The 23,321-nt window shown below is 32.4% G+C and overlaps 1 protein-coding gene across 1 annotated transcript in view; it reads left to right on the top strand.

The window, feature by feature from the left end:
* Nucleotides 1-23,321, top strand: part of nord (neuron derived neurotrophic factor nord) — a 67,468-nt gene that overhangs the window by 29,939 nt on the left and 14,208 nt on the right. The window contains exons 3-5 of the mRNA XM_085952886.1: nucleotides 2,879-2,994; nucleotides 13,070-13,164; nucleotides 14,209-14,357. Of these exons, the coding sequence (XP_085809012.1) occupies nucleotides 2,879-2,994; nucleotides 13,070-13,164; nucleotides 14,209-14,357 (360 nt within the window). The remainder of the gene's footprint in view (nucleotides 1-2,878; nucleotides 2,995-13,069; nucleotides 13,165-14,208; nucleotides 14,358-23,321) is intronic.

The raw sequence follows: 23,321 nt of genomic DNA, 5'->3' as shown, positions 1-23,321 counted from the left end.
GCGGCCTGCGCCCTGCCCCGATTACTTACGCGCGCCGATTATTTTTATTTTACGCTTAGTAGGCTACTGCGACGTATTGTTCGTCTGTTATTATAACTTCTTTAGTTTTATTATTGTAATAACATAATTTTCAGAAAAGTAAAATTGTTTGAATTCTTTGGATTCGATTACTTTGACAAATAAATTTTCTTTCAAATTTGGACAACGAGCATTCAGAGAATCAGTAGGCAAAGCATGTTCCATATTTAATAATTTTAGTCGTCAGGGTTTAAGGGTGAAGCGCCGAGTTTTATTTTAAATATGACATTTGAATTATAAGTATATTTTCTACAGTGTGGAACTTATCCAGCAATTTGCACCGGTCAGATAGGCAGAAATTGTATCCAACTTTTCCAACACACTCGTTTATATTCATAGGAAAATAATGCTAATGTATTTATAATAATGAACCTGTTTAATTGAATGTTAAAAGTAAATCTTTGTAGTGAAATAAAATAATACTCGTATATATTAAAATTAAAAATAAATCAAACTACGCCACTGTTGTGTGCAAGGGTTAAACATAATACACCCTTTCTTTCTGACATGACTTAGAATTGGAGGCGTTCGGTTTTTTTTATTTATTTAGATATTTTAAGATCGTTCTGAAAATATGTTCCGAAGATAAGCCTAAAAAATCTGTAAAAATAAATAAGTCAAATATTATTGAATTAACAAAAAACTTGGACGTTATAATGGAGCTCTACCAAGTGAGTGCTAGTTCAATTAATGAATAAAAATAAGGTAAATTACTATAAATTATATTTCGTTGCTAGACTTAATACGTTAGCAAGTACCTACATACATTTTGGCTCTTAACACATCAAAACATAAACGACAAAAATTGTCACATATAATTTACAGCTTGGCTGATTTATTGTCTGTGCAGTGCAAGGCATATCGCATGAATCTTGTAAATATAACGATTTTCATCAAACTGGGTCGGCGACTAACAAAAGTCACTTTAAATAATATAATCCTTACGCCTACTCCAGAGGAAGCTTTTAAAAGCTCACTTGCTTTGAACTAAAATGGCATTCGCGAAATTGGTCTGCGTTTTATGTAAGTAAATTCAAAAACTAGCATAAATATCGGTGGCACTTTTGCACTTGCAAATTAATTGTTTTTTGAAAAATATTTTCTCATTGGTGATGTATAAAGCAAGATGTACAAAATAATTAAAAATCTCCATAATGCGTTCAGGGAAAATGAATATGTAATATATTATATCCACAGTGATATTTTAAAAATATATCAATTTAAAGATGAGTATAACGGATTAAAAATTAAAATGATATATTAATACCAATATTTAAGAGCGTACTTCAGTGAAACGGCAAATAATTTTAAACAGTAGGTGCGACGAAATTTGGCACTCGTCGTCAATCGGAGACTGGCAGTTGAGGTGTGCGCACGTAGATTTGTTTTGTCATGGCGTCGGATGAATATATTCTTAAATCGTGTAAAGATGACTAAAAAAACTTTACAACGTATGTACCTACTTGAAAAAGAAAACATGTCAATGAATATACTATTATTATTATTAGTAATATAACAATAAACATAACATTAAATGGACGCATGTTGATTTTTTATGACAAATTATATTTCGTTCGGCACGCGTCATTTGCACAATCCACGCATCGCCTACCCACGATCTTTTTAGACCATGCCTCAACTGAAGTATAGCCTTAAAGTATGCTGTAAAAATGTGTGCCCAATAGAATTTAGTTATCTAAGCCAGTGTTTCCTAACCTTTGTATACCTGGGAACCGGTTAAAATTGGAAAAGTATTTCGCGGACCGTTAATTCAGAAATAAAAACTATTATTTATATGGTATTTCTTTAGTAGTTTTTTAATTTGTTATTTGAAATAATCATAAACCGAAAAATAATTTGTTAATTACAGATCTTTAGGAACTTCGAGAAATCAATATTTAATTTTCAAAAAATAATGCGACATCTGCTGCTAAGTTTTTTCTAGAACATGTAGGTAGTTGATAGCCATGCCTTCAATATTTCGAAAAACGAATTACCACATTGACAATCATTCTGCTGCTCTGTTTCCTTTTTATTACTGACATAGCCGAACAAGTCATGAACAGGTATTTGAAAATGCGGGCAATAATTTAATGTCTTTGAAAACTCAGAGATGAAAATTCTTATTTTTTTTTAAATAGCCCACAACTATTTTTGAACCTGCGGTTGGGAATCATTGACCTAAACGCCAATTAATTAACATTACGTATTTAGACACTTTCATAGGAACTTTCGTCGATACATAAATAAATAAAAAAGGCTTTTTATTTCTTACAAACAAAAGTAAATGACAGTTAATTGACTATATCTAATGAATATATATATAATTTATGAATATATCTATTATGTAAATATACCTATCTATGATTGTATTATCTACTGATTTTCTAGTTTATATAGTAATGTAATTAGTTTTTTTGGTTTGTAAGAACCCCTCTTCGGGTAAAGGCCTCCTCCAAAGAGTCACACTGGGCTCTGTTTTTGGCTATTTGTAGCCAATTTGGGCCCGCTGTCTTTATGATGTCGTCTTGCCATCTCGCATGGGGTCTTCCTCTATAGCGTTTCCCTTTTGGGCCTTTCCATGAAGTAATTATTTTTGTCCATCTCTCATCTTGTAGTCGCGCTACATGACCCACCCATTTCCATTTAAGTCTTTGAGCATGGATTCAATCGTCAATACATACTTGCAATTATTTGAAACCTGACAGTTAAAATTAACCTATATGCATTTCCCATCAATTATACCTCATTTTTTACTTTAAGCATTGTATTTATTAAATAATTTCTATATATTTTTCAGAGTCATTCTTCGATCAGAACGAGCTGGTATTCCTCTATCCGTTGCTGTAACTCCGTGTTCTTCAACCGTCGTCTGGACAGTCAGATATACTCCAAATAACCATTCTGCATTGGCAGGTAATCGCTTTATTAACTAAATTACAGCTTAATTACCTTTTTTAATTGGCTTTACAATCCGTTATGGGATCTCTCACAAAGAGGTTTAGTAACAGATTTTTTTACGAGAAATAGATGTTAGCCACCACTCAACATATGAGATCTAAGCTAAGTCGAAACACACATTGAAATAAACACAATTTTACACACGTTACCTCTCGGCCATTGTGGGTAGCTACATTGTGAATAAACAATATAAGATAACCGCATCTTCTACGAAGACAGAGCTTTTATTTATCTATCTAAAATATAAAAGTCAACACATTATGTCTGTTTTGATTTTCTTTTCCCACTTGGCCCCAGCTGACTTAATAACTATACATATAAATAATTACAAGATAAAGAGAACTTTTTATATAGGTACCACGTTTTTAAATTTTCTGTTGAATCACATAAACTTGACAATACTATGTGTTAATAAATACTTTTTTTTGTATTTAATAGAAATACTAAATAAATATAGAATACTGAAATGTCATTTTGATATTTCATAATGATTTCCATAGTAACGCACGTATATATTAATAATTTAGTTGATAGGACTCACTTAGCAACCAATAATAGTGAGTAGTAAATATTACTTTTAACGTTTTTTTTCCGAAACATACAAAACAGAATTAACTGAAAATGAATTCAATTCTGTATAAAGATGGCCAAAAGTATTAAAAGAATGCATTGTCGTCGTGTTCTGATATATTCTAAAAGTTTTAAATGTCTAGCTAGTCGGGAAGTTAGTTAAAAATCTTAGACAAACAAGAAAAAATTTGTACTACACAAGAAAAAATCTTTCCGGACAAAAAATAATACGAGCTAATAAAAACGTGGTAATAAAAAATAGTTAATTGTTCAAATTACCTTTCCTGCCTATTCCAATTTTAAATTTTCACGAAAGATAAAGTTTGCACATTTTGGATTCGATTTTTGATTCTTTTGTTTGACTTTCCTGTCAGAATTTTTTTTGACATATTGTTGTATGCCTAGATACAGAATATATTAATTTAATATTGAAGAATGTTATTAATATTGTTTAGTTAAGTAAGATAAACGTATGGATATCAATGAAACGACCTATTGCGAAACCGGGTACTTCAGTTTTAGTATTATATGAAAGTGAATGTTAAAAAATCCTATTACCACTATGTTTAAATTACCTGGAGATTCATAATATGTTCAAAACTTCACACGGTCTATCTCTGAGATTTATTTGCCAATGCCGTACTGAAATATGAAATCTGACGTAAGTATATAATATAATTTCAAAATTAATGTTACAGGCGTTCGAGAAGATTTTTTTAATAGTAAACCATCATTTAAAATCGCTAATAAACAGTTCGAAAGTAAGTTTTATAAAATACAATGCTGCCAACTTCGAAAATTGTATTTTGTATATAGTTGCTAATTCAACCACACTAAAAAAATTCCAAAATTTGCTATCAAGACCAACATAGACAAGCTCGATTAGTCTTTGATCTGTATTCTAAACCAAGAATTGCAGATAAATATCTGTCATAATAAAAGCCTCTTTTGCGTCCCTCAAATTTGATCAGTCGAAGCCTTTTCCCCTCCTTATTGCTCCAGTGTTTTTTCAATACTTCTTGTATTACATACCTGTCATTTTTCGCACTACAACAGGTCATGAAGCCCAATGGTTTTAGTGTAGTAATGTAAGTGAAACAATCACAAATATCCAGGCTTTGAGAAAATCATATAAATATTTGGTGACTTCACGGGGATCGACCCCGGAGCCACTGAATGAAAGACCGCTGCCTTACTCACTGAACTACGAGGGCCGCGGAGGGTCATACGCGGAAGTGTGGTCTAAAGGTACCCGTCGAAGGAGTATTATTATTATTATAAAGGTATCTATTATAGGTACCAGATTGATAAATAATGATAAATTCAATTCGATTCACATAAACGGTACCGGGAGGCTGTACTCGTGCAGTAAAATTTCGGGATATAAGTATAACCCTTTTTAGAATACGCTCATATGCATAAGATTTTGTTGTTTTAAATTTAAGGGACCTTTAAATATTTTGTAAAATCTCGAGAAAATCTTACATGGGTGACCATGGCCTCCACAAGGGGGAGGCTGACAGGGTTCTAGCCTGGGGGGCCGGATTCTGGGGGGGCCCGCGTGGCGCGTCTACCTTATAAGTGAGATAACGATCACAAATATGTTTTAATGGTAAAAGAAGTCGCCTGCGGTGCTATTTTACTTTGAAGTTTTTAATATTTTAAAATATGTGATTCTGTGATGAAAATTTTGATTATTGTGTGTCGATATTCGAAAACTTCATAACTCCAGTGGATTTTTCTTTTATTTTGTTAGCTGTCAATTCATGGTGGAACTGCGTTGTATTGTTGTTTAATTTAATAAAACGCAATTTTTTGTAGTACTTATTCCACTTTTAATCAATAAATTAGGACCGATTTCGTCAGCCTCGGAATTTATTGATTAAAAGTGGAATAAGTACTAAAAAAAATGTGTTTATTAAATTAAACAACAATCAAGTGGATTTATTGAAAATACAAAAAATCCGCGAAAAATACACTGAATACTCTTTTAATTTTAACTGGACCATTATTTGGAAAACGTTTCTGTAGAGCGTTACACTGCTTTTAACTCTAGCGATAAGTAGGGGGGCGACAAAGATGAGCTTAGACCTAGGGGCCCGCTTCAAGACGTGGGGCCATTAGGGTGACACTATTGACTATAATATACTTACAATAATATTTGGTTCGTCAGAAATAGAAAATCATAAAAACACACTATAATAATAATATATGAAGCGCCTAGTTTCAAAAGCCCCTAAAACGATTTTAGGTAGTTCTGAGAAAAATGAGAAAAATGATTTTAGGTAGTTTTGAGAAAAATGAGAAAAAAACATCTATTAAATCTGTGAACTTTATGTATTTATTTTTTAATTAGTTACATTCTAAAGACTATTTTGGCTTTCCATTTTAGGGGTATTTGAAAAGCACAGCCAACCATTTTAGCGTGTTTTGAAATTTACCGTATTTTTCGATCATAGGTATTGACGGTTTTTGGCGTTTTTTTAAGTTCAATTTTTGACCATCATATAGGTAACAAAAATATCCATCTAAATACATATCTAACTCAAAAATTTTCAAAAACCGTTTTAGGGGCTTTTGAAACTAGGCGCTTCATATATTCGTATGACTTACCGGTAATACAAAAAAACATTTTCGATTTCTCCCGAATACCCAGGATTACACTAGCTCTAAACGTATTTTATACATCTAGTAGCTATAAGATTCTATTAATACTACTTATCATTAATTATAATATTGTATGACATGTTACCATCCCCTGTTCAAATGTGTCAATGGGTAACCGATTTATATTCTTCTATTCAGTTATGTTCAATGATCGCTTCATTCATTCATTGATCTTATATATCGGCGAGTCACACTGCTTCATTTAGAACGGTACTTAATTGATCAGGTCTGATGCTGTAAATACGAAAATAGATCATTTATTCAATTTCTTTAATGCAATCGAACAAAAAAGAAATCAGATTCTGCATTTTTTTATAAATGACACCTAAGTTATCTGATATGCATTAAATATATTAAGGCAAAGTGCAGAGCTACTTTGTATTTACTGGAGATATCTAGCGACAAAATACGAAAGATAGAATATAATACATTTTACTTATAATATATATAATAAGACAATATATTAGTATTAATCGAAGATAATTAATAAATATAGGCAGGGCTCGAAATGGACCGGAGCAGACCGGAGCGCCGTTCCGGTTCGTGAAATCGATAATATTATCGCTCCGTCTCGTGGAAAAAATAGTTTTACCGTCTGAGCTAGATATGCCATATAACAAAATATCTAACACATTTATTTTTATAAAATACACATACAATTTGATACCTATGTAATACCTTTATAAAATTGTCGAACGCTCCGGTTCGTGAACTTTTCCATTTCGAGCGCTGAATATAGATACATAATTTGGAACACCTATTAGAACAATATTGGTACAAAGCGGTACCTACTCAAACCTGTATCCATCGGATTTCGGCCAACATACTTTTTCATGACGTAATAAACAATAAAGAAAAAAAATAATTTGCTATTTAAAATATACAAAAAGCGTTCGTGGCCAGTCCATGATCCATGGCGTTAAAGCCGGATTCGGCTTATTGCTTTATGACGGTGTCCTCAAATATTACCATTATTGAACACGCGTTTCGTTTATGTCACAAAACGTAATGCATTACATTTTAATACAGACGTGACTAGAATAAAATAACAGATTGTCCCATAATTCTTCACACTCGAGATTTAAATATTGTTACAGCCTCGCCCAGAAGGCAACCCAACTCGCAATGTTGTTGTGTTCCCTGATCTTTTTGTTACATATTTTAATAATTAAAATATAGTTCAATTTTTTTTTTAGTTTTTGAATAATTCGAAATTTAAAAACATCGATTTTTAACTTAATATTAAAACCACTTCTATCCAATTAAGTGTCTGTAATGTCACTTCACTATAGTATGGTGTTATATAAATATATCGTGTATGTGCCGCCTACAAGACGATTTCACTGAAAAGTCATTTTCGGCGTCTGTTTATATGACATTCGGTAAAAAAATATTTAAATGTATTACGAAATTTTTAAAACTGTTTTGTTCGTCTCGTGACAAAAAGTAACACATATTATGCGGCGACCGTTACCTAAGAATAATTATTATTCCCGGCGCATACACTAATTGATTTTCTTTAGAATCTGCAATAATGTGAGGTCATTATATTTCCAAAAACCGATAAGTTCGTGTGTAATTTCACACAATATCTAATGCCATACAAGGCTTATTGTAGGGCCGTGACACGAAACTGTAAACTTCGATGTTAGTTATATTTGTTGCTCATACTTCGAATGTAATAATATGGTAAACTGTTTATATTATAAAGATGATTGTTGCTTATTTGAACGAAAATTGCTATCGAAAATATTAATTTATTGCAAGCAGGTTACTGCATTGCATTCTAAGATAATCGATAATTAGCACTACAATTGTAATTCGCTATTCAGTGATATGGCATTAACATAGTCATCCTTGTATATATAATTAATCCATAAAAAATATGCCAAAGCATAATGCTACATTTTTTTAATGTAATGAATGACTTTCAAAAACCGATTAATGAAAATGATACAATGATACCGTTATGTCCAAATTTATTTATTTATATTTAGAACAATAATTAATAAGGGCTTAATCGACTAACAATAAAAGTATATTATTTTTAATCGAGACCACAATACAATGAAAATGCTTAAGTACATAAGTTAACAAGCATTTACGCCTGATAATATTGAATTTGTTGACTTTGAATCGGTATTTTAAAATAGACCTTCAAAAAAGATGAATGAAACCTTCTAGAAAACATCATAGAGAGATAGATCCTAAATATATGAAAGTGTAGGTATACAAACAGGTTATAAAGATAAGTTATTGCGTATTCCATACTTTAAATAATATTTGTTGGATTAGCACATTATCACTCATTATTAGTAGCAATTCATGTGTCCAGCACGGTGACACGATCTTACCCTAATTATTCACCGCACTTTAGAAAATACATTAAAGCGATTTGACTGGAAGAATAGAGTAATCACTATTAACAGCGAATACCTCTATCACCATTGTTTTTCAGATGAAATTATTGTCTTTGGAAAATATCTAAAATATGTAGGAGCTTGCAAAAAAAGGCGCAAAGTACGTAGATTTCAAAATAAATGTCTCAAAGACAAAATTGATAATAAACTATGTTGTTATATTGCACTGGGTCGACGAACCACTTACCTAACCTAACTTACCTAACCTACACCTAATAGGAATTATTTTATATTTTAATAACACTTGAAGACTCATAAAACTAAGATTTATTTATAAATACATAATATAATATTTTTTCTAATCCTTACCAGTTACATAGAGCACGAAAATTCCAAAATGTAAAACTAGAGTTGCTAAAACCGAATCGATTTTAGGTAATTGAAAATGTATAATCGTATACCTACCATGTATGTATCGTCAATTAGAAATCATATAATTATTATTATTTAGTTCATTTTTACCGCAGACTATAATACTATCCATATCAAAACAATAATATTCCTTGTATCAAATGACAAATTCATTAAATGCACTTAATGAGTTTTGTCCCTATATGGCGATAATAATATGTTATTATGTTGCATCCATATAAAATGAACTTTGCTACTATTAACGCCAACTAGCTCTTCCCAATCCATTGGCGTCTGTATCCAACTGTATTATTTACTATATTACATTTATTTTTATTTTTGATCCATGTCTTATTTATTTACATCGTGTAGTAGCTAATAAATAATACATAACCTCTTAATATGCGCACAATATATTATCCCATAGAAAGTCCGCATGTGTGTGACCAATATTGAATGTACAGGATTCTGCGGGTCAAATATCTCTTTATGGATCATTGTGAGTGCATCTTTTGAGATTTGTGACCTTCGAATCTCTTCGGCTTTTTAAAACCGCATCTTTTCAATCAGATGCAGGGTTAAATTGGTAAATAAATTTGTTTATTTATTGGTGTTAACTAACAATAATAACTCTCGATGAAAACCAATAAACTACAATAATATGGTATATTAAAAAATGTTGTAGATAACGCATACGATTTAAGCGTCGCCTTATAATGTCAAGGGTCTCAGGTTCTCTGCAAGTCTGGCAATTAATACACATTTTGTTTTTCAATTTGTGTTTGGAGTCACAGCATGGCCCTGATAGGTTGAGCGAGTGGCTAACATCAATTTCTCGTAAAAACAAAAAATCTGTTAATAGAACCTCAGTGTTGATTATCTGGTGTCCTTATGAGGTTTTCTGCAAGCTTATTTTAGAGCGCGTTCAGAAGAAAATTCTTCCTTATTTTCCTTTAGATAATTCGTCAAATGATTATTTTCCGACTGCCTTTCTACAAGGCATGCTTACTTATCACTCTCTTGAATCTTGTAGGTCACTTCTGCTCTTGAGACATTTTTTCCTGTTATCGCGAGGGGTGGTTTCCAATCCTCGTGTCCTAAAATAATTTGAATTTACATGCGCCTATCAATTACCTACGTGGTCGCAGCCATTGTCGATTCTGGGTCGGAACCGTTTCCTCGTGTCAAGCATATCAAGCACCATTAACGAAAGGTGAAAGACTAGTCAATGCGCTCCCCAAAGATATTATCCCATACATTTTCAGTGACGTGCTATGTATTTTGTTTTCAAATGTTTCAATGTTCCAATTTTATTAGATTCAATAAAACCATTAATTTGATATTGATTAGTATTAAATATTTGATAATAACGTTGTCATTTTATCAGTAATTTGATAGATACGACCTAATGCTTACGAGCACCTACCAGAATTTTATATAAATTATACAATATGATTGTATTTCTAATTCACTTACCTATCTATTTTCTTATGTCTTTTCGAAATATTCCGGCGGCTTTTGTTACACATTTGTGAGTACTTATTTTATTTGAGATATGAATTTAACCTCAACGCTATACGACCATTTATTTCCGTTACAACATCTCACGGATACGGAAAACACGCATTTACGAAGGTTTTGTAGCAAATTCATCCCTTTACCTTGAAGGAACATCTTTCAGTCTGCTCTGTCCATATCAATATCAATCTTATATGGTTCCATTCGTACACAAACGGTATTAAAATCATATCATATTAAAACCACAGGCGAACCTATTTAAATATTTTTTTTATAAGTACCTAATAATTATTTTTATGTATTTTTACTATTAATATTCTTTGAGTGAAGATATTCAAAACAATATAATGTGGCATTTGCTATCATTGCTTGCGTCTGGAGTGGGCAAGCTAATTTTGATTTACTTATTTACTGATTTACTCTTGTTTACGCGTCAGCTTATAATGTCGTGGGTTCCAGATTCAAATGCTTGGTCTGGCAAATACACATATTGTTTTTCATATTGTGTTTCGAGTCATAGTATCGACCTAATAGGCTGAGCGTGTGGCGACATCCATTTTTCGTAAAAACAAAAATCTATTAATACAAACATCCAACAGGATCGGGCATGGTCAAATATAAGAAATCGGTTACTTAAAGTGATATAATATGTCATATTATGACAACAACAATCTACTTTGATGTTATATTAAAATCACTACAAAATAACAATTCCCACACCACATTTGATCACATAGGGAGCAGTACCGTGCAGCCAAAAATATATTAATATTTGTGTCCATTACGTATCTGTCTATTTTTAATAAGTTAGCCTGTGGTATTGACAGAAACAATTATTGACGCCTCCGAAAAGAATCGCTGTTCAAACTATCCTGTCTTCTTGTTTCTCTGAATGTTTGAGAGCGATTGGTCAACACACCTGTCACGAGTATCTACAGACCTCCGTTTGCATTCTTTTTTTCAGTGCATAGCCATTGAGTCATACCATTTCTTGAAATGTTTTTTTTACCATGTTCATTCTTTTGAAGCTGCGCATTTTACATAACATAATATAATCTGTTACTGTCAGTCTACCTACTTATATGAAAATGTCATCTCATATGTAATATATACATATGGCAACCATAGTTTATACATTCTAAAGGTAGAATAATGTTTTATAAAATGATTTAATGATCGCCCATTTCCAAAAATCATCTTGCCCAGTTTTGACCAAAAATGAACTGAATATGCAATAATTGTATTCCTTATAGTGGCACACACTTTTGTTCTATAAACATTTTCCAAAACTAATTGTTCGCAGTCATTATAACGGTTGAAAAATATCATCCAATTTCAAAATGCATATTGTCTGTCTGGTGGCAATTTTCAAATATCATCTTTTCCATTGTTACATTGTTATTTTGAATTTTTCGCTCAATACGAAAAAGTATAATATCATGTTCCAAATAACTTTCAATTGTTTAATTGGAAAAGCTTTGTAGTTTAAATATTAAAATCACCCGACCAAGAAAAAAATTTCTATGTAGAGATTCTATATTGGTTTTTTGTGAATATCTCAAAATAAAACAAAATGGACAAGGTGAATTTTGGAAATAATCGACTCATTTATTATTTGAATTGACTGAATATGAGTTACAAACTAAGCGAGCTTCTGTCAAATATAGCATACGGCGCTAAAGCCAGCGTTTTTCGACACCGTGAACAGCTTTCATCAAAAGACTAGAATATTACACCAAATTTACTTAAAAAGCGACATTCTTACATAATTTGTACCAAATATGTTAACAATAAAATAAATGTCTTTAATCTTTGTTCTCATGAAAATAATATGCATACATAAATAATGTGATTTACTTTTCGAACAGCTAGACTTTTTTAAAATTTTCATGATATTCCTAAGGGTATATGATATAATTTATCCGTGTATTACCTTGTTATCCATTGTCATCATATTAATACTTAAATAGTTTGGTGCTTTAATCGTATGAAGACACATGGTTACCCTAGTCTCAAGGTCGGAACATAATAAAATGAACAAGCATTATATTATATGAATGATGAAACAAGCTCTGTACTCCATGTTTTTTGTTTTGTTTTGGAAAATACGATAATTTTATTATTTAAACATACTTAAATACAATGTATCCTTCTCTAAATCAATTACATCATTAAAATGTCTTATTAAAAACTCCAATATTCAAAATATTTTTCCATTCTCAACCAACATTACATTTTAATATTTTTATCCACACAATGGAATAGTTATGCAAAACTATTCAGTCATGGGTAGTGGGTACAGATCGCGCAAAAATTACATGTTATTTTATCAATGTGTGTTTAATCCAGAGCAAGGACCCAAAATATTGGGCGAATCACCAACATCATTTTCTCGTTAAAAATCCGTTATTACAATCTCCACTCTGTGGAATCCCATATGAACCAAAGCATAAATTAAATTTTACTTAGGTATTTAATTTTTTTTCACATTGTATTTTTTTCAGATATCAAGGACACCACCTTACTGAAAGAGTTCAAAAGCAATGAGTTGGAGACTTTCAAGACAGGTTCGGCAAAAATTGGACAATACATCGTAGAGGTAATAATTGTTTATCTTTTTTACAAAAATAATATTTTAGCTACCTACATACTTTATCACCGATATAATAATATTATAGTTACAACAAAAGAGAGTGATCCGTGACGTCGGTTAGCACCTAATTAAAGTAATACCTACTTTGATTTAAAAAAACAAAAGCCGATCGCCAATAGTAGCTCAATTTGGAAAGCTCTTCAATAAGTATTAAAAGCCATTAGTTAAAATTTGTCGAAATTAAGTGTGACTCCTTTACCATAGTGGTCTATGTGCGTGGGTGCGATATCCGAGAGATGCAGGCTCGATTCCTGCGGGGTGTCTTTCTTTTTTCAAAAAGATTTTTTCTATTGGTTATAATATATTTTCTCAGAAATGTTATCAAAATTTTGTTACATTCGTTTGTTAGAATGTTACATTCTTAAATCTTGTGAATTATTCGTTGAATAAAAAAATAGCTAATTAAATATTATATCTGAATATAATAGATATCTATGCACAACACTATTAAGAATACTCATGTTAAAAATATTATTTTAATTAATATACGAGTAACAGTAAAGAACAGCAAAATATAATTATTTTCCGTCGATACACCTATTCATTTTTTAGTGTTACTATAACTATTTCTTTCCCTAGTGAAAATCTACCATTTGGCTGTAGTTGAAGTTAATTAGTGGGCTCTCATGGTGCAGTGCGTAAGGCGCTGGCCTTCCACCCGAGAGTTCTGGGTTCGATCCCGGTGAGGACACAAAAAATATGTGATTTTCTCAAAGCGTGGGTGCTTGTGATTGTTCAAAAAATACTAACAACCACCTTTGTTAGTAATTCGATAATTAAAAAAAAAAAATTTTTTGAAACCATCTATTTCTGATGTGAATATCATCTTTTTAAATATTGTCAGCACTTTGTGAAAACAGTCTAATTAATTGTGCGAATACATTATATTCCCCATTATTAAATAAGTAAAAAAATGCTGCTCCATTCAATTTTCAATTCTGTTATTAATTGTGTTTAACTTTTAATTGTTGTCTTTATTTGTTATGTTAGTTATCCGCGGTGGACCGTTCGAGTGATGTGCAATTATTTGCAAGTAGCGAGCCGGTTCCCCCTCACACTGCCCGGATGGCTCAGATGCCCAGGATGCGTTTGCAGAGGCGGCAAAGGCGTAAACGACTCACCGTCATGTGGGATCAAAGGTATTTAAAATATCATTGGGAATCTAAACACTAACACAATCTTCAGTCTTATGTATTTTTATTACCTTGCAATACCTTTGTATTAACGCCAGTCAAGCTGGGTGAGTGAGGTAGATTAAAAGGTTTGAGGTGCCTGAATTAAAAATTGGGACTGTTTGAATCAATTTCAAGCCCTCTGGAAATCTGGAGTTTTACAATGTGGAAGTTAAATGTTTATTAACTTATTAATGATTTACATTAATAAATTTGGACCGGTTTCGTCCGCCCCAAAGAAACATTTTTAACTAAATAATAAAACAGGTATTTACCACAACAAAATCATAAAGACGACATAAATAATCTACTAATGCATCGCATTATCCGTCCAATAGTGATTTGTCACTAACAATTAAATTAAAATTAATGATTGGATATTATTTATTACTAGGTAGGTACATCATTAAGGACGCTAAACAAATATTCTAAAATTATTAAAATACCTACCACCAAACAAAAAATTAAACAAAAAGCATTTACAATAACATTCAAATAATATAACACAAATATGTAGGATTAGTCAATATTTAATAAAATAAAAATTTTAATTAACAATTAATTATTCATTTAAATATAAAATTTACAATAACAATAAAATAAAACAATGTTATTATAAACAATATTAGTTTATTAACTGCTTTGTTTAAAGGGCTTCACTGATTAATTCTGAATATAGGTACACAAGTTTTAAGGGGGTACGTGCGCCGCGTAGGTCAAAATGGAGATTTTATCCTATTTTCAAAGCTTGATCCTGGACATTCCTTAAGCGTTGTAGATAATCTATTTATATATTTTTAAAGCCTTATTATCCTTTATATTTATTTTAAACATTTGATGACTGCATAAAGTATTTTTATTACATAAAATAGTATTCTTTTAAACCTCTCGCTCTAATGTTTTAGAATATAGTCATATTTCGGTATATTCATATGCAGTGGTGTTCACTGTTCACTGTTCGGGAAAGTGCTCCTATCCTTTGAGATATTGATTCGTCTATGACTTGTGCGAATTATTGCCAATAACTTAGATGTTTCAAACTCCGCCAAAGAAAAGCTCCCAGCTTTATAATTAAACGATTAATAGATGGCTTCATGGGTTATCAAAGTTTTAGTTAACTAAAAACTGAGCCGCTGTCAACAGGCGTTCATTTACATACAACGCTATGTATGCGAAATTGTTCCTTCATATCGTATTCTTCATTACTGAATATCGTGACTCAGTTTCTCATTACTATAATATATATCTCCCACTATACGCCCACAATGGCCGCGTGGCTTAAGCGTCGACCTATAATATCGTGGGTCCCAGGTTCGAATCCTGAGTCTGGAAGTACACATCTCGTAACCTCCACTCATAATAGGATAGGATATTATGGTAAAAAAAAATCTCCAGTGATCTCTGTATGCTACCGTCTCCATAACAATAATATACCGAGAAATCGTGGCGAACGTACCACTTCACTTTGTTAGACCCCCGATAATCAGACTATAAATTATTGTCGTCATATATTATGTGATTTCAAATAGGTGCCTACCTAACTGTGGAACTTTTTGAAAATATATTTTGGTCTGACCGGACCCCCCTTCCCCAGAAACGAAAACATAAAGATACTTCAGGCGAATAGAATATTATTTCTTCTTTTTCATCAGAACTTCATGACTGAGGATCGTGACCCGGGTGATTTACTGTCAAACGCCATTCTCAATGGGTTGGCTCTACTTATCTCGGTATTCTACCATTCACAAGATCTATATCAGTGGTACACCCGTGGCACTCATAAATTGGCATAATTGCAATCATCTGGGGAATTCAATGTTTCCTTTCATAATCTCACGCGGTTTGTTTTAAAAACAAGACAGTTCATACGACACAAACGGCTACTAAAAACCCTAATAGTCATGACCATTTAGCCAAGCGCGTTATATTACCACTTGTGGATACGACAGGTCACAATAACTCGTAAGTGAGCACCAGTAGTTATAACTGCAGGCTAGGTGTTCATCGCTAGACTGAAAATTCGGAATGTCTGGGTAATAGGTATGTATCCAGAAAAGCGCGGGAGTCCACTGAATACATACGCGATGTCATTATCACCTGCTAGATTTTCTTAATCCTGCCCCCCCCGCCGGCCTAAAAAATCAATAATAAAATATTATGGATAATTTTCGCATAGGTACCATTTTCCTGTGTGCGGACCTGTTTGCAGTCAAATCCTCTGAAAAATTATGAATTTTAAAAAAATACTTGTCCAGGTGAACTTTGATATATTTTAATATGATAATCATTATCATTTATGGCACACAACCCTTGATGGGTCTTAGAATCCTTCAAAAACTTCATCCATCCTGGACGGTTCAGCGCCGACACAATCCAGTTGCTTTGACCGAGCATTTTTAAATCTCCCGTGGCACAATCCAACCATCTCAATTTCGGCCTCTTCTCTTGCCATCGGGGGTTGGATATAGCCTCGCCGGTATATCCTCCGGCATACTATGCAATATGTGGCCGATTCGGCCTGTTAATACTATTATGTCAACCATTGTCATAATATCGCATAATTTATGTCATATTATGACAATGGTTTTCCGTATTTTCGCGATGCGTATTGTACGATTGATGTCCTTTTCGCATATATTGAATAAAAAGCTACCAATAAACTTAGTAATTTTAGTTGAATATGAGCTATTTTTTAACTCCTCTTCTTCGCAAAAGCCACGATGTGATGACTGATGAAATGAGGTATCTTTAACCTCTGACCATGATTGTTTTATTGCTCTATTTTATGGCGGCCTTAAAAAACTTCCAGTAACAAAGGATACATGTTTTTATCTTTAGACGATATATTAAAATATGTGTATGCAAAAATATTACACGGCTCAAAAATGGCGAGCACTCAACCGTAGCGACTAGCGATTAAGATTTACGAAGACCACGCGTTGGCCATTTTGATTATATGCTTACTCAAAATAAAGTATTTTTTCTACTATTTTATTTGCGCCATTAAAAGATATTTATTTACACCCCCGTTACTGTAATATCATCTTAGATTACCCACCCCATTAATCTACAAATATTTCGTTGCACTTAATCAGTGCACTTAAAAAGTGCACTTAATCCTCCTCATATTTCGGCTTTTACATATAATATATTACATATTATAATATATTACACACATAATTAAAATAGCATTATCCATTAAAAACATAATTAACAGATATCCATCAGATTTATTTAACCTTTTTTTTTTATTAAAAGCCATGAAGCCTCAATGGAGGCTTATTCAGCTGTTACATTATATACATGTTTATAACAGATTTTTTCAATAGATTACAGTAAGATAAATAATAACAATAATAATATTTAAACATCAATAGAACATTTGGTAAGGAACAATTTTATAATAAAAAAGACCTCAATATTGGGCTCGGTCAAAAACAACTCGATATCCAGAGGCAACTGGTACCCCTTCTTTATCAACCTTGGAACTAGCTCTTTTCTTTGTATGTCATAGAGTGGACATTGCCAAATAACGTAATTGTGGTCTTCATTGGCATTTCCACATAGACATTTTGGACTGTTCCCTATCCCTATGCGATAAAGGGATGATGCAAGACTGTAGTGATCCGCTCTGCAGCGATTCACGGTAACAATGATTTCTCGATCAAGCCCTTTATTGGCATACCAAGGTTTTGCTTTACCACTGTAATATTCGGTAAAATACTTTTTACCTTTTGTTTGGCCTTGTTCTTTTACAAATATTTCTGTTTTGGTTTTAGCTATATTTTTGAAAGAATAAACAAAGTCTGTATATGGTATACGGAGCTTATCTAAAGTCAACTCTTTCGTTGCCATTTTGGCTAAACTGTCTGCATTTTCATTTCCCTGAATTCCAATATGTGAAGGAATCCAGTAGAATGTGATTGTACTGTTATTTAAGGTTAACTGTATAAATTTATTGTATTTTCTTTTTATTTCAAAGATATAAAAGTTAGTTTTTACGTCAAATTTTGGAAATTGTAAGCATTGCAAGGCGCTAAGGCAGTCTGTAAAAATAAGGAATGTTTTGTTAGTGTGATCCAGAGCTAGGTCCAATGCATCGTTTAAGGCAATGCATTCCGCAGTGAATACAGATGCATTTTGATCAATGCTTCTCTTTATTTGAAAGTTCAATTTCGGGCAAATACATGCGGTTCCAACTGATGGGGAACCTTTAACTTTACTGCCATCTGTATAAACTGCGTAGCAATTCTTCGGGGAAACAGTATCATCCACCTCCAAATTCGGGTTACTAGAGCCTTGAAGAGTATGGCCCAACTCAGTATTAGCATTAATTGAAGTAAATGTTGTTTTATAATCATAACAGAATGGAGTGTAGTTGTTTTGTGAAATAAACTGATCTTTAATAGCCATTATGTCTAACACCCACGATGGCCGAGTGGCTTAAATGCCGGCCTATAGAGTCGAGGGTCCCAGGTTCGAATCCTGAGTCTGGCTAGTACACATATTGTTTTTCAATTTGTGTATGAGTCAGAGTATGGACCTAATAGGTTGAGCAAGTGGCTGACATCCATTTCTCGTAAAAACAAAAATCTGTCAATACAAACCTCCACTCTGTGGAGGCCCATATGATCCTATTAGGATCGGACATGGTCGAAAGAAGAAGAAGATGTCTTCAATACAGCAACGTAAGATCCTCTTTCTTTTTCGCTTGTGCTTACTCATATTAAATATTTTGTACATTTTTTTTATTTTGACATAAGTTTGTGAGCCTTTATATTTATTTAACCTGTTATAAATTATAAATGCACATTGCAAACAGAGCGTCGCATTCCATTGCAAACAAAAGAAATATAATATTATCTAAACACGTATGAGACAACGGTAGACATATGTATAGGTAAATCGTCTCAATTATTAATTGTGAGAAAGATATATGAAAGTAAGATAATAATTATTATAACTTGGCTATAAGAGTGTATTCATATGTTTATAATTCAGTTTTGATTATGTTATGTAAAAAAAAATAGCAAATAATTATGATGAAACCATAAAAGACTAATGAAGAGAAGAAAAGATTAATGTTGTCAAAATAGACATTTCCCTTGTTGACTGCGGAGCATTTAATTACTTTTTAATTACCGCATTTAAATAACATGCTAATTATATCGAATGGCCAATTAATTAGTGTACAACAGGCGTTCCGTCCGCATGGAAAGGATTAATTACAGTAATATAGTCAACTCAGTATGGTAACCCGATGTGACATCACCGGAACGGACGGAAATATAAATCTGAAGACATAAAATAAGACAAAGTGTTAGTTTGGACTTCGTAAACATTTTAAATCCATTTTTTACTTTTGCCAATCCAAAATTTACTTTGAAGCCAACAAATATTTTTTTTTTAAATATTTTTCGATATATTTAACTCTGTTAGTAAGATATAGCTCGAAAGCTGGGTATCACCCACCATTTTCCAAGATGGCGGCAGTATCACTGCACGTACGAATGTTGATTTTTAGTATGTTATTCTTGGGGTTGGGCACCAACACTAAACATCTTCAAAGTCTCACCTTTACGAAGATTTTTTCCAGATATGGAGTTATTTTGACCTAGTATGACTGTAGTATTTATAGTTTATTTTATTGTAATGAATGCTTATAATATAAATTATATAAAATTTTATAGAATGTTTCAATGTCGATAGCAATTTCGGCTGTAGCACCATTATCGAGACTAGTTTATCGACTTAACATCCTTTAGAATTTAATATAATTTATATGAACATTTGTAAAATGTAATTCTACGAAGAAAATTAATACTGACTCAATAAATATAATGTTTTCCCGCCAAGAATTGACACTTAAAACACCAGTAAATTTATTCCTTACTTCATTATTACGAACAATTTTAAATGTGACCAATAATTTCCAGTACATATTATCATTTCAATTACTGGTACTTTGATAAATTTTACAAACGAAAATGATTTCACATTAATTCAAAATGTAAAATCAATACACCGTTTATTTACTACTACGAATCTACGAGTACTACGTCATCATTATGCTTGTGCCATGGCCTTACTGTGCAGAGGACTGTATTTTTATTCGTAGCTTGCACGTATTTTTATATAATCAAACGTAGTAAATTAAAAATTCAATACAATAATTAATATTATCCGTATGGTCACCCCAGCTGTATTTCTCCGCGCAATAAAACTTCGCCTCATATTTCATGACAATAATATGCAAACAAAAATAATGCATTAGTGCATTAAAATACGCAGAGCATAAAGCCAAAACCAGTTTATGATGTCCTTGATTGGCGGCTTGAATGAATAAAATTAATTGTTGTTCCAAAGTTGATATTGAAGGAACGACTTACGACTACTCACGGGTGACGTATCCCTCGCAATTCAACTGCCATTGCGCAGGTCAGAACAGCAATACACAATATCGTGCGTAGACTTGTCGTCATCATCATCAGCCGGGGACGGTCCACTGCTGGATGAATTCCTCTCTTAGCTCCCCTCACACTGTTCGGTCCTTAGATATTTACATGTAAGTTGCAGCCGTAGAACACTTCTTCATGAGCCGTTGTCTTTGAAACATAATATGTTCGTATACCTTTTAATCAAATGACAAGTTGTTCGTTGAACATTAATTCACCGTGGAGTATATTATACGTATGTTACAAATTTGGCGCTAGTTTACAAACAGTAATGTTCCAATTAGATTCAATACAATTTATTTAAAATATTGAAGTAAATATTAATATTTCGGTTAACCTATAATATTCATTTCTAAATGAAATAACACTTAAAATACGTAATAAAACCATCGGAAAGACAGAAGAAAATAGAAAATATATTATAACACGTTCTCAATACTATATATTATATAATAATTATATAGTATTGAGAATGCGATATAGTGTATTGGGATACCTATTTTTGAAGATATACTTCTTTTGGCGCGTTTGAGAAATCAGATCAGAGTGTATTTTGGCGTGTGGCATAATTTATTTTTTCACACGAAAAAAAAACGCACTCGATTGGATTCAAACCATCTATTTTTCGGTTATCAGCCGAACGCACTACCTTTATGCCACAATATGATACTGCAATCGTTACGATTATACAGTATAATATAAAGTTAAGAATTGTGCCGTTAACTAGGCAACGAATTTATTATTGTCGGCCATTTGCAATTCCTTACGTAAACAAACGATTAAAGTTGGTAATTTAAAAATAAAAAAAACGAGAACCATTATATAATTTAGTAATATAAGTTAAAGTGTATAGAAATAAACCAACGGCGTTCCAATAAGCGGTCCTTTTTCTTGAGTGTGTAATTTAACAAGATAATTAAGAGCTAGTCAAAGAATCTAGTTTATCACAAGTTTTGTTTTGTTACGCCAAACAAGTATAACTTCTAACGCGCGTACATAAGTACACACACCGGTTTTTTATTTCAGTATATTTATCATCCAGTGCTGGCGGCTTCAATTGGCAGCAATATTCTACAAGAAACGTATTTTTACACAATGGCATATTTTAGAAGCTATCAATAATGTATACCATCAAGAAAAAAGGCAATGATAGCTGTTTCAATTCTTCTGATTTCTTGGAAAATTGAGCACTCCAGCGAATGAAACAATCGATTTACTATGACATGATTGATACCTCTTTTTTTATTCAATCTCTGGTTCTTCGTATACGTCTGTCTTGTCACTTCATTTGTCGGAATAGGGGAGAGAAATGTTAATTATTATAAATTCAAATAATATATACATAATTATTAGCCAGTGGCGGTAAGTAATAGAAAATTTTGTATACTTTTTGTTTCGTTTTCAGCATTTTGCGGATTAACAATTATTACTGGTTCACAGACGTAAACGTATTTTTCACGTGTGTACATTTGCATTAAATAACATAGCTTTTTATTTACAAATAATATTATAATACCTAATCTGTAATATAAAAAACAATATTTGTTTGTTTGTTCGTGTTTTATGCGCTGCCATACCGTTCATCCGATTGCGATTAAACTTTGTCAACGTATTGCTTGCACTTGCGCGAAGAGTATAAGCTATATATTATTATATATAAAATGAATGTCTGTATGTCTGTTTGTCTGTCTGTCTGTCTGTCTGTCTGTCTGTCCCGTATGCGTTCCTATACCATTCATCCGATTGCGATGAAATTTTGGTAAGTGGTTGTATGCACACGCGCGAAGGTTTCTGAATTAGAAAAATCATCATCTTCTTCTTCTTCATCATTCTATTTTCTTTTATTCGTATGGTTCCTATACCATTCATCCGATTGCGACGAAACTTTCGTCAGTTATTGTACGCACACCCGCAAAGGTTTTTAAATTAGAAAAACCATCTTCTTCTTCTTCATTATATCTTCTTTTATTCGTATGGTTCCTATACCATTCATCCGATTCCGATGAAACATTCGTCAGTTGTTGTGGTAACACCCACAAAGGTTTCTGAATTAGTACAACCATCTTCTTCTTCTTCTTCATTCTATCTTCTTTTATTCGTATGGTCCCTATACCATTCATCCGATTGCGATGAAACCTTCGTTAGTTGTTGTGGTAACACACGCAAAGGTTTCTGAATTAGTACAACCATCTTCTTCTTCTTCTTCTATTATATATTCTTCTATTCGTATACGTTCCTATTCCATTTATCCGAATGCAATGAAATTTTGATCAAGTGTTAGTTGTACTCACGCCCGCAAAGGTTTCTGAATTGATACAACCATTTTCTTCTTTTTTTCTTCTATTCTACGAGTATCTTCTTCTATTCGTATGCGTTCTTATACCATTCATCCGATTGCGATGAAATTTTGACCAATTGTGTGCACGCCCGTGAAGGTTTCTGAATAAGTACAACCATCTTCTTCTTCTTCTATTCG

The sequence above is a fragment of the Rhyacophila brunnea genome, unplaced genomic scaffold (assembly GCF_057557595.1).
Source record: "Rhyacophila brunnea isolate RB1 unplaced genomic scaffold, BYU_Rbru_1.0 scaffold_3, whole genome shotgun sequence".
In the NCBI taxonomy this organism is placed as follows: Eukaryota; Metazoa; Arthropoda; class Insecta; order Trichoptera; family Rhyacophilidae; genus Rhyacophila; species Rhyacophila brunnea.
Note: the sequence above shows the minus strand (reverse complement) of the source record. Positions and strands in the feature narration are given on the sequence as shown.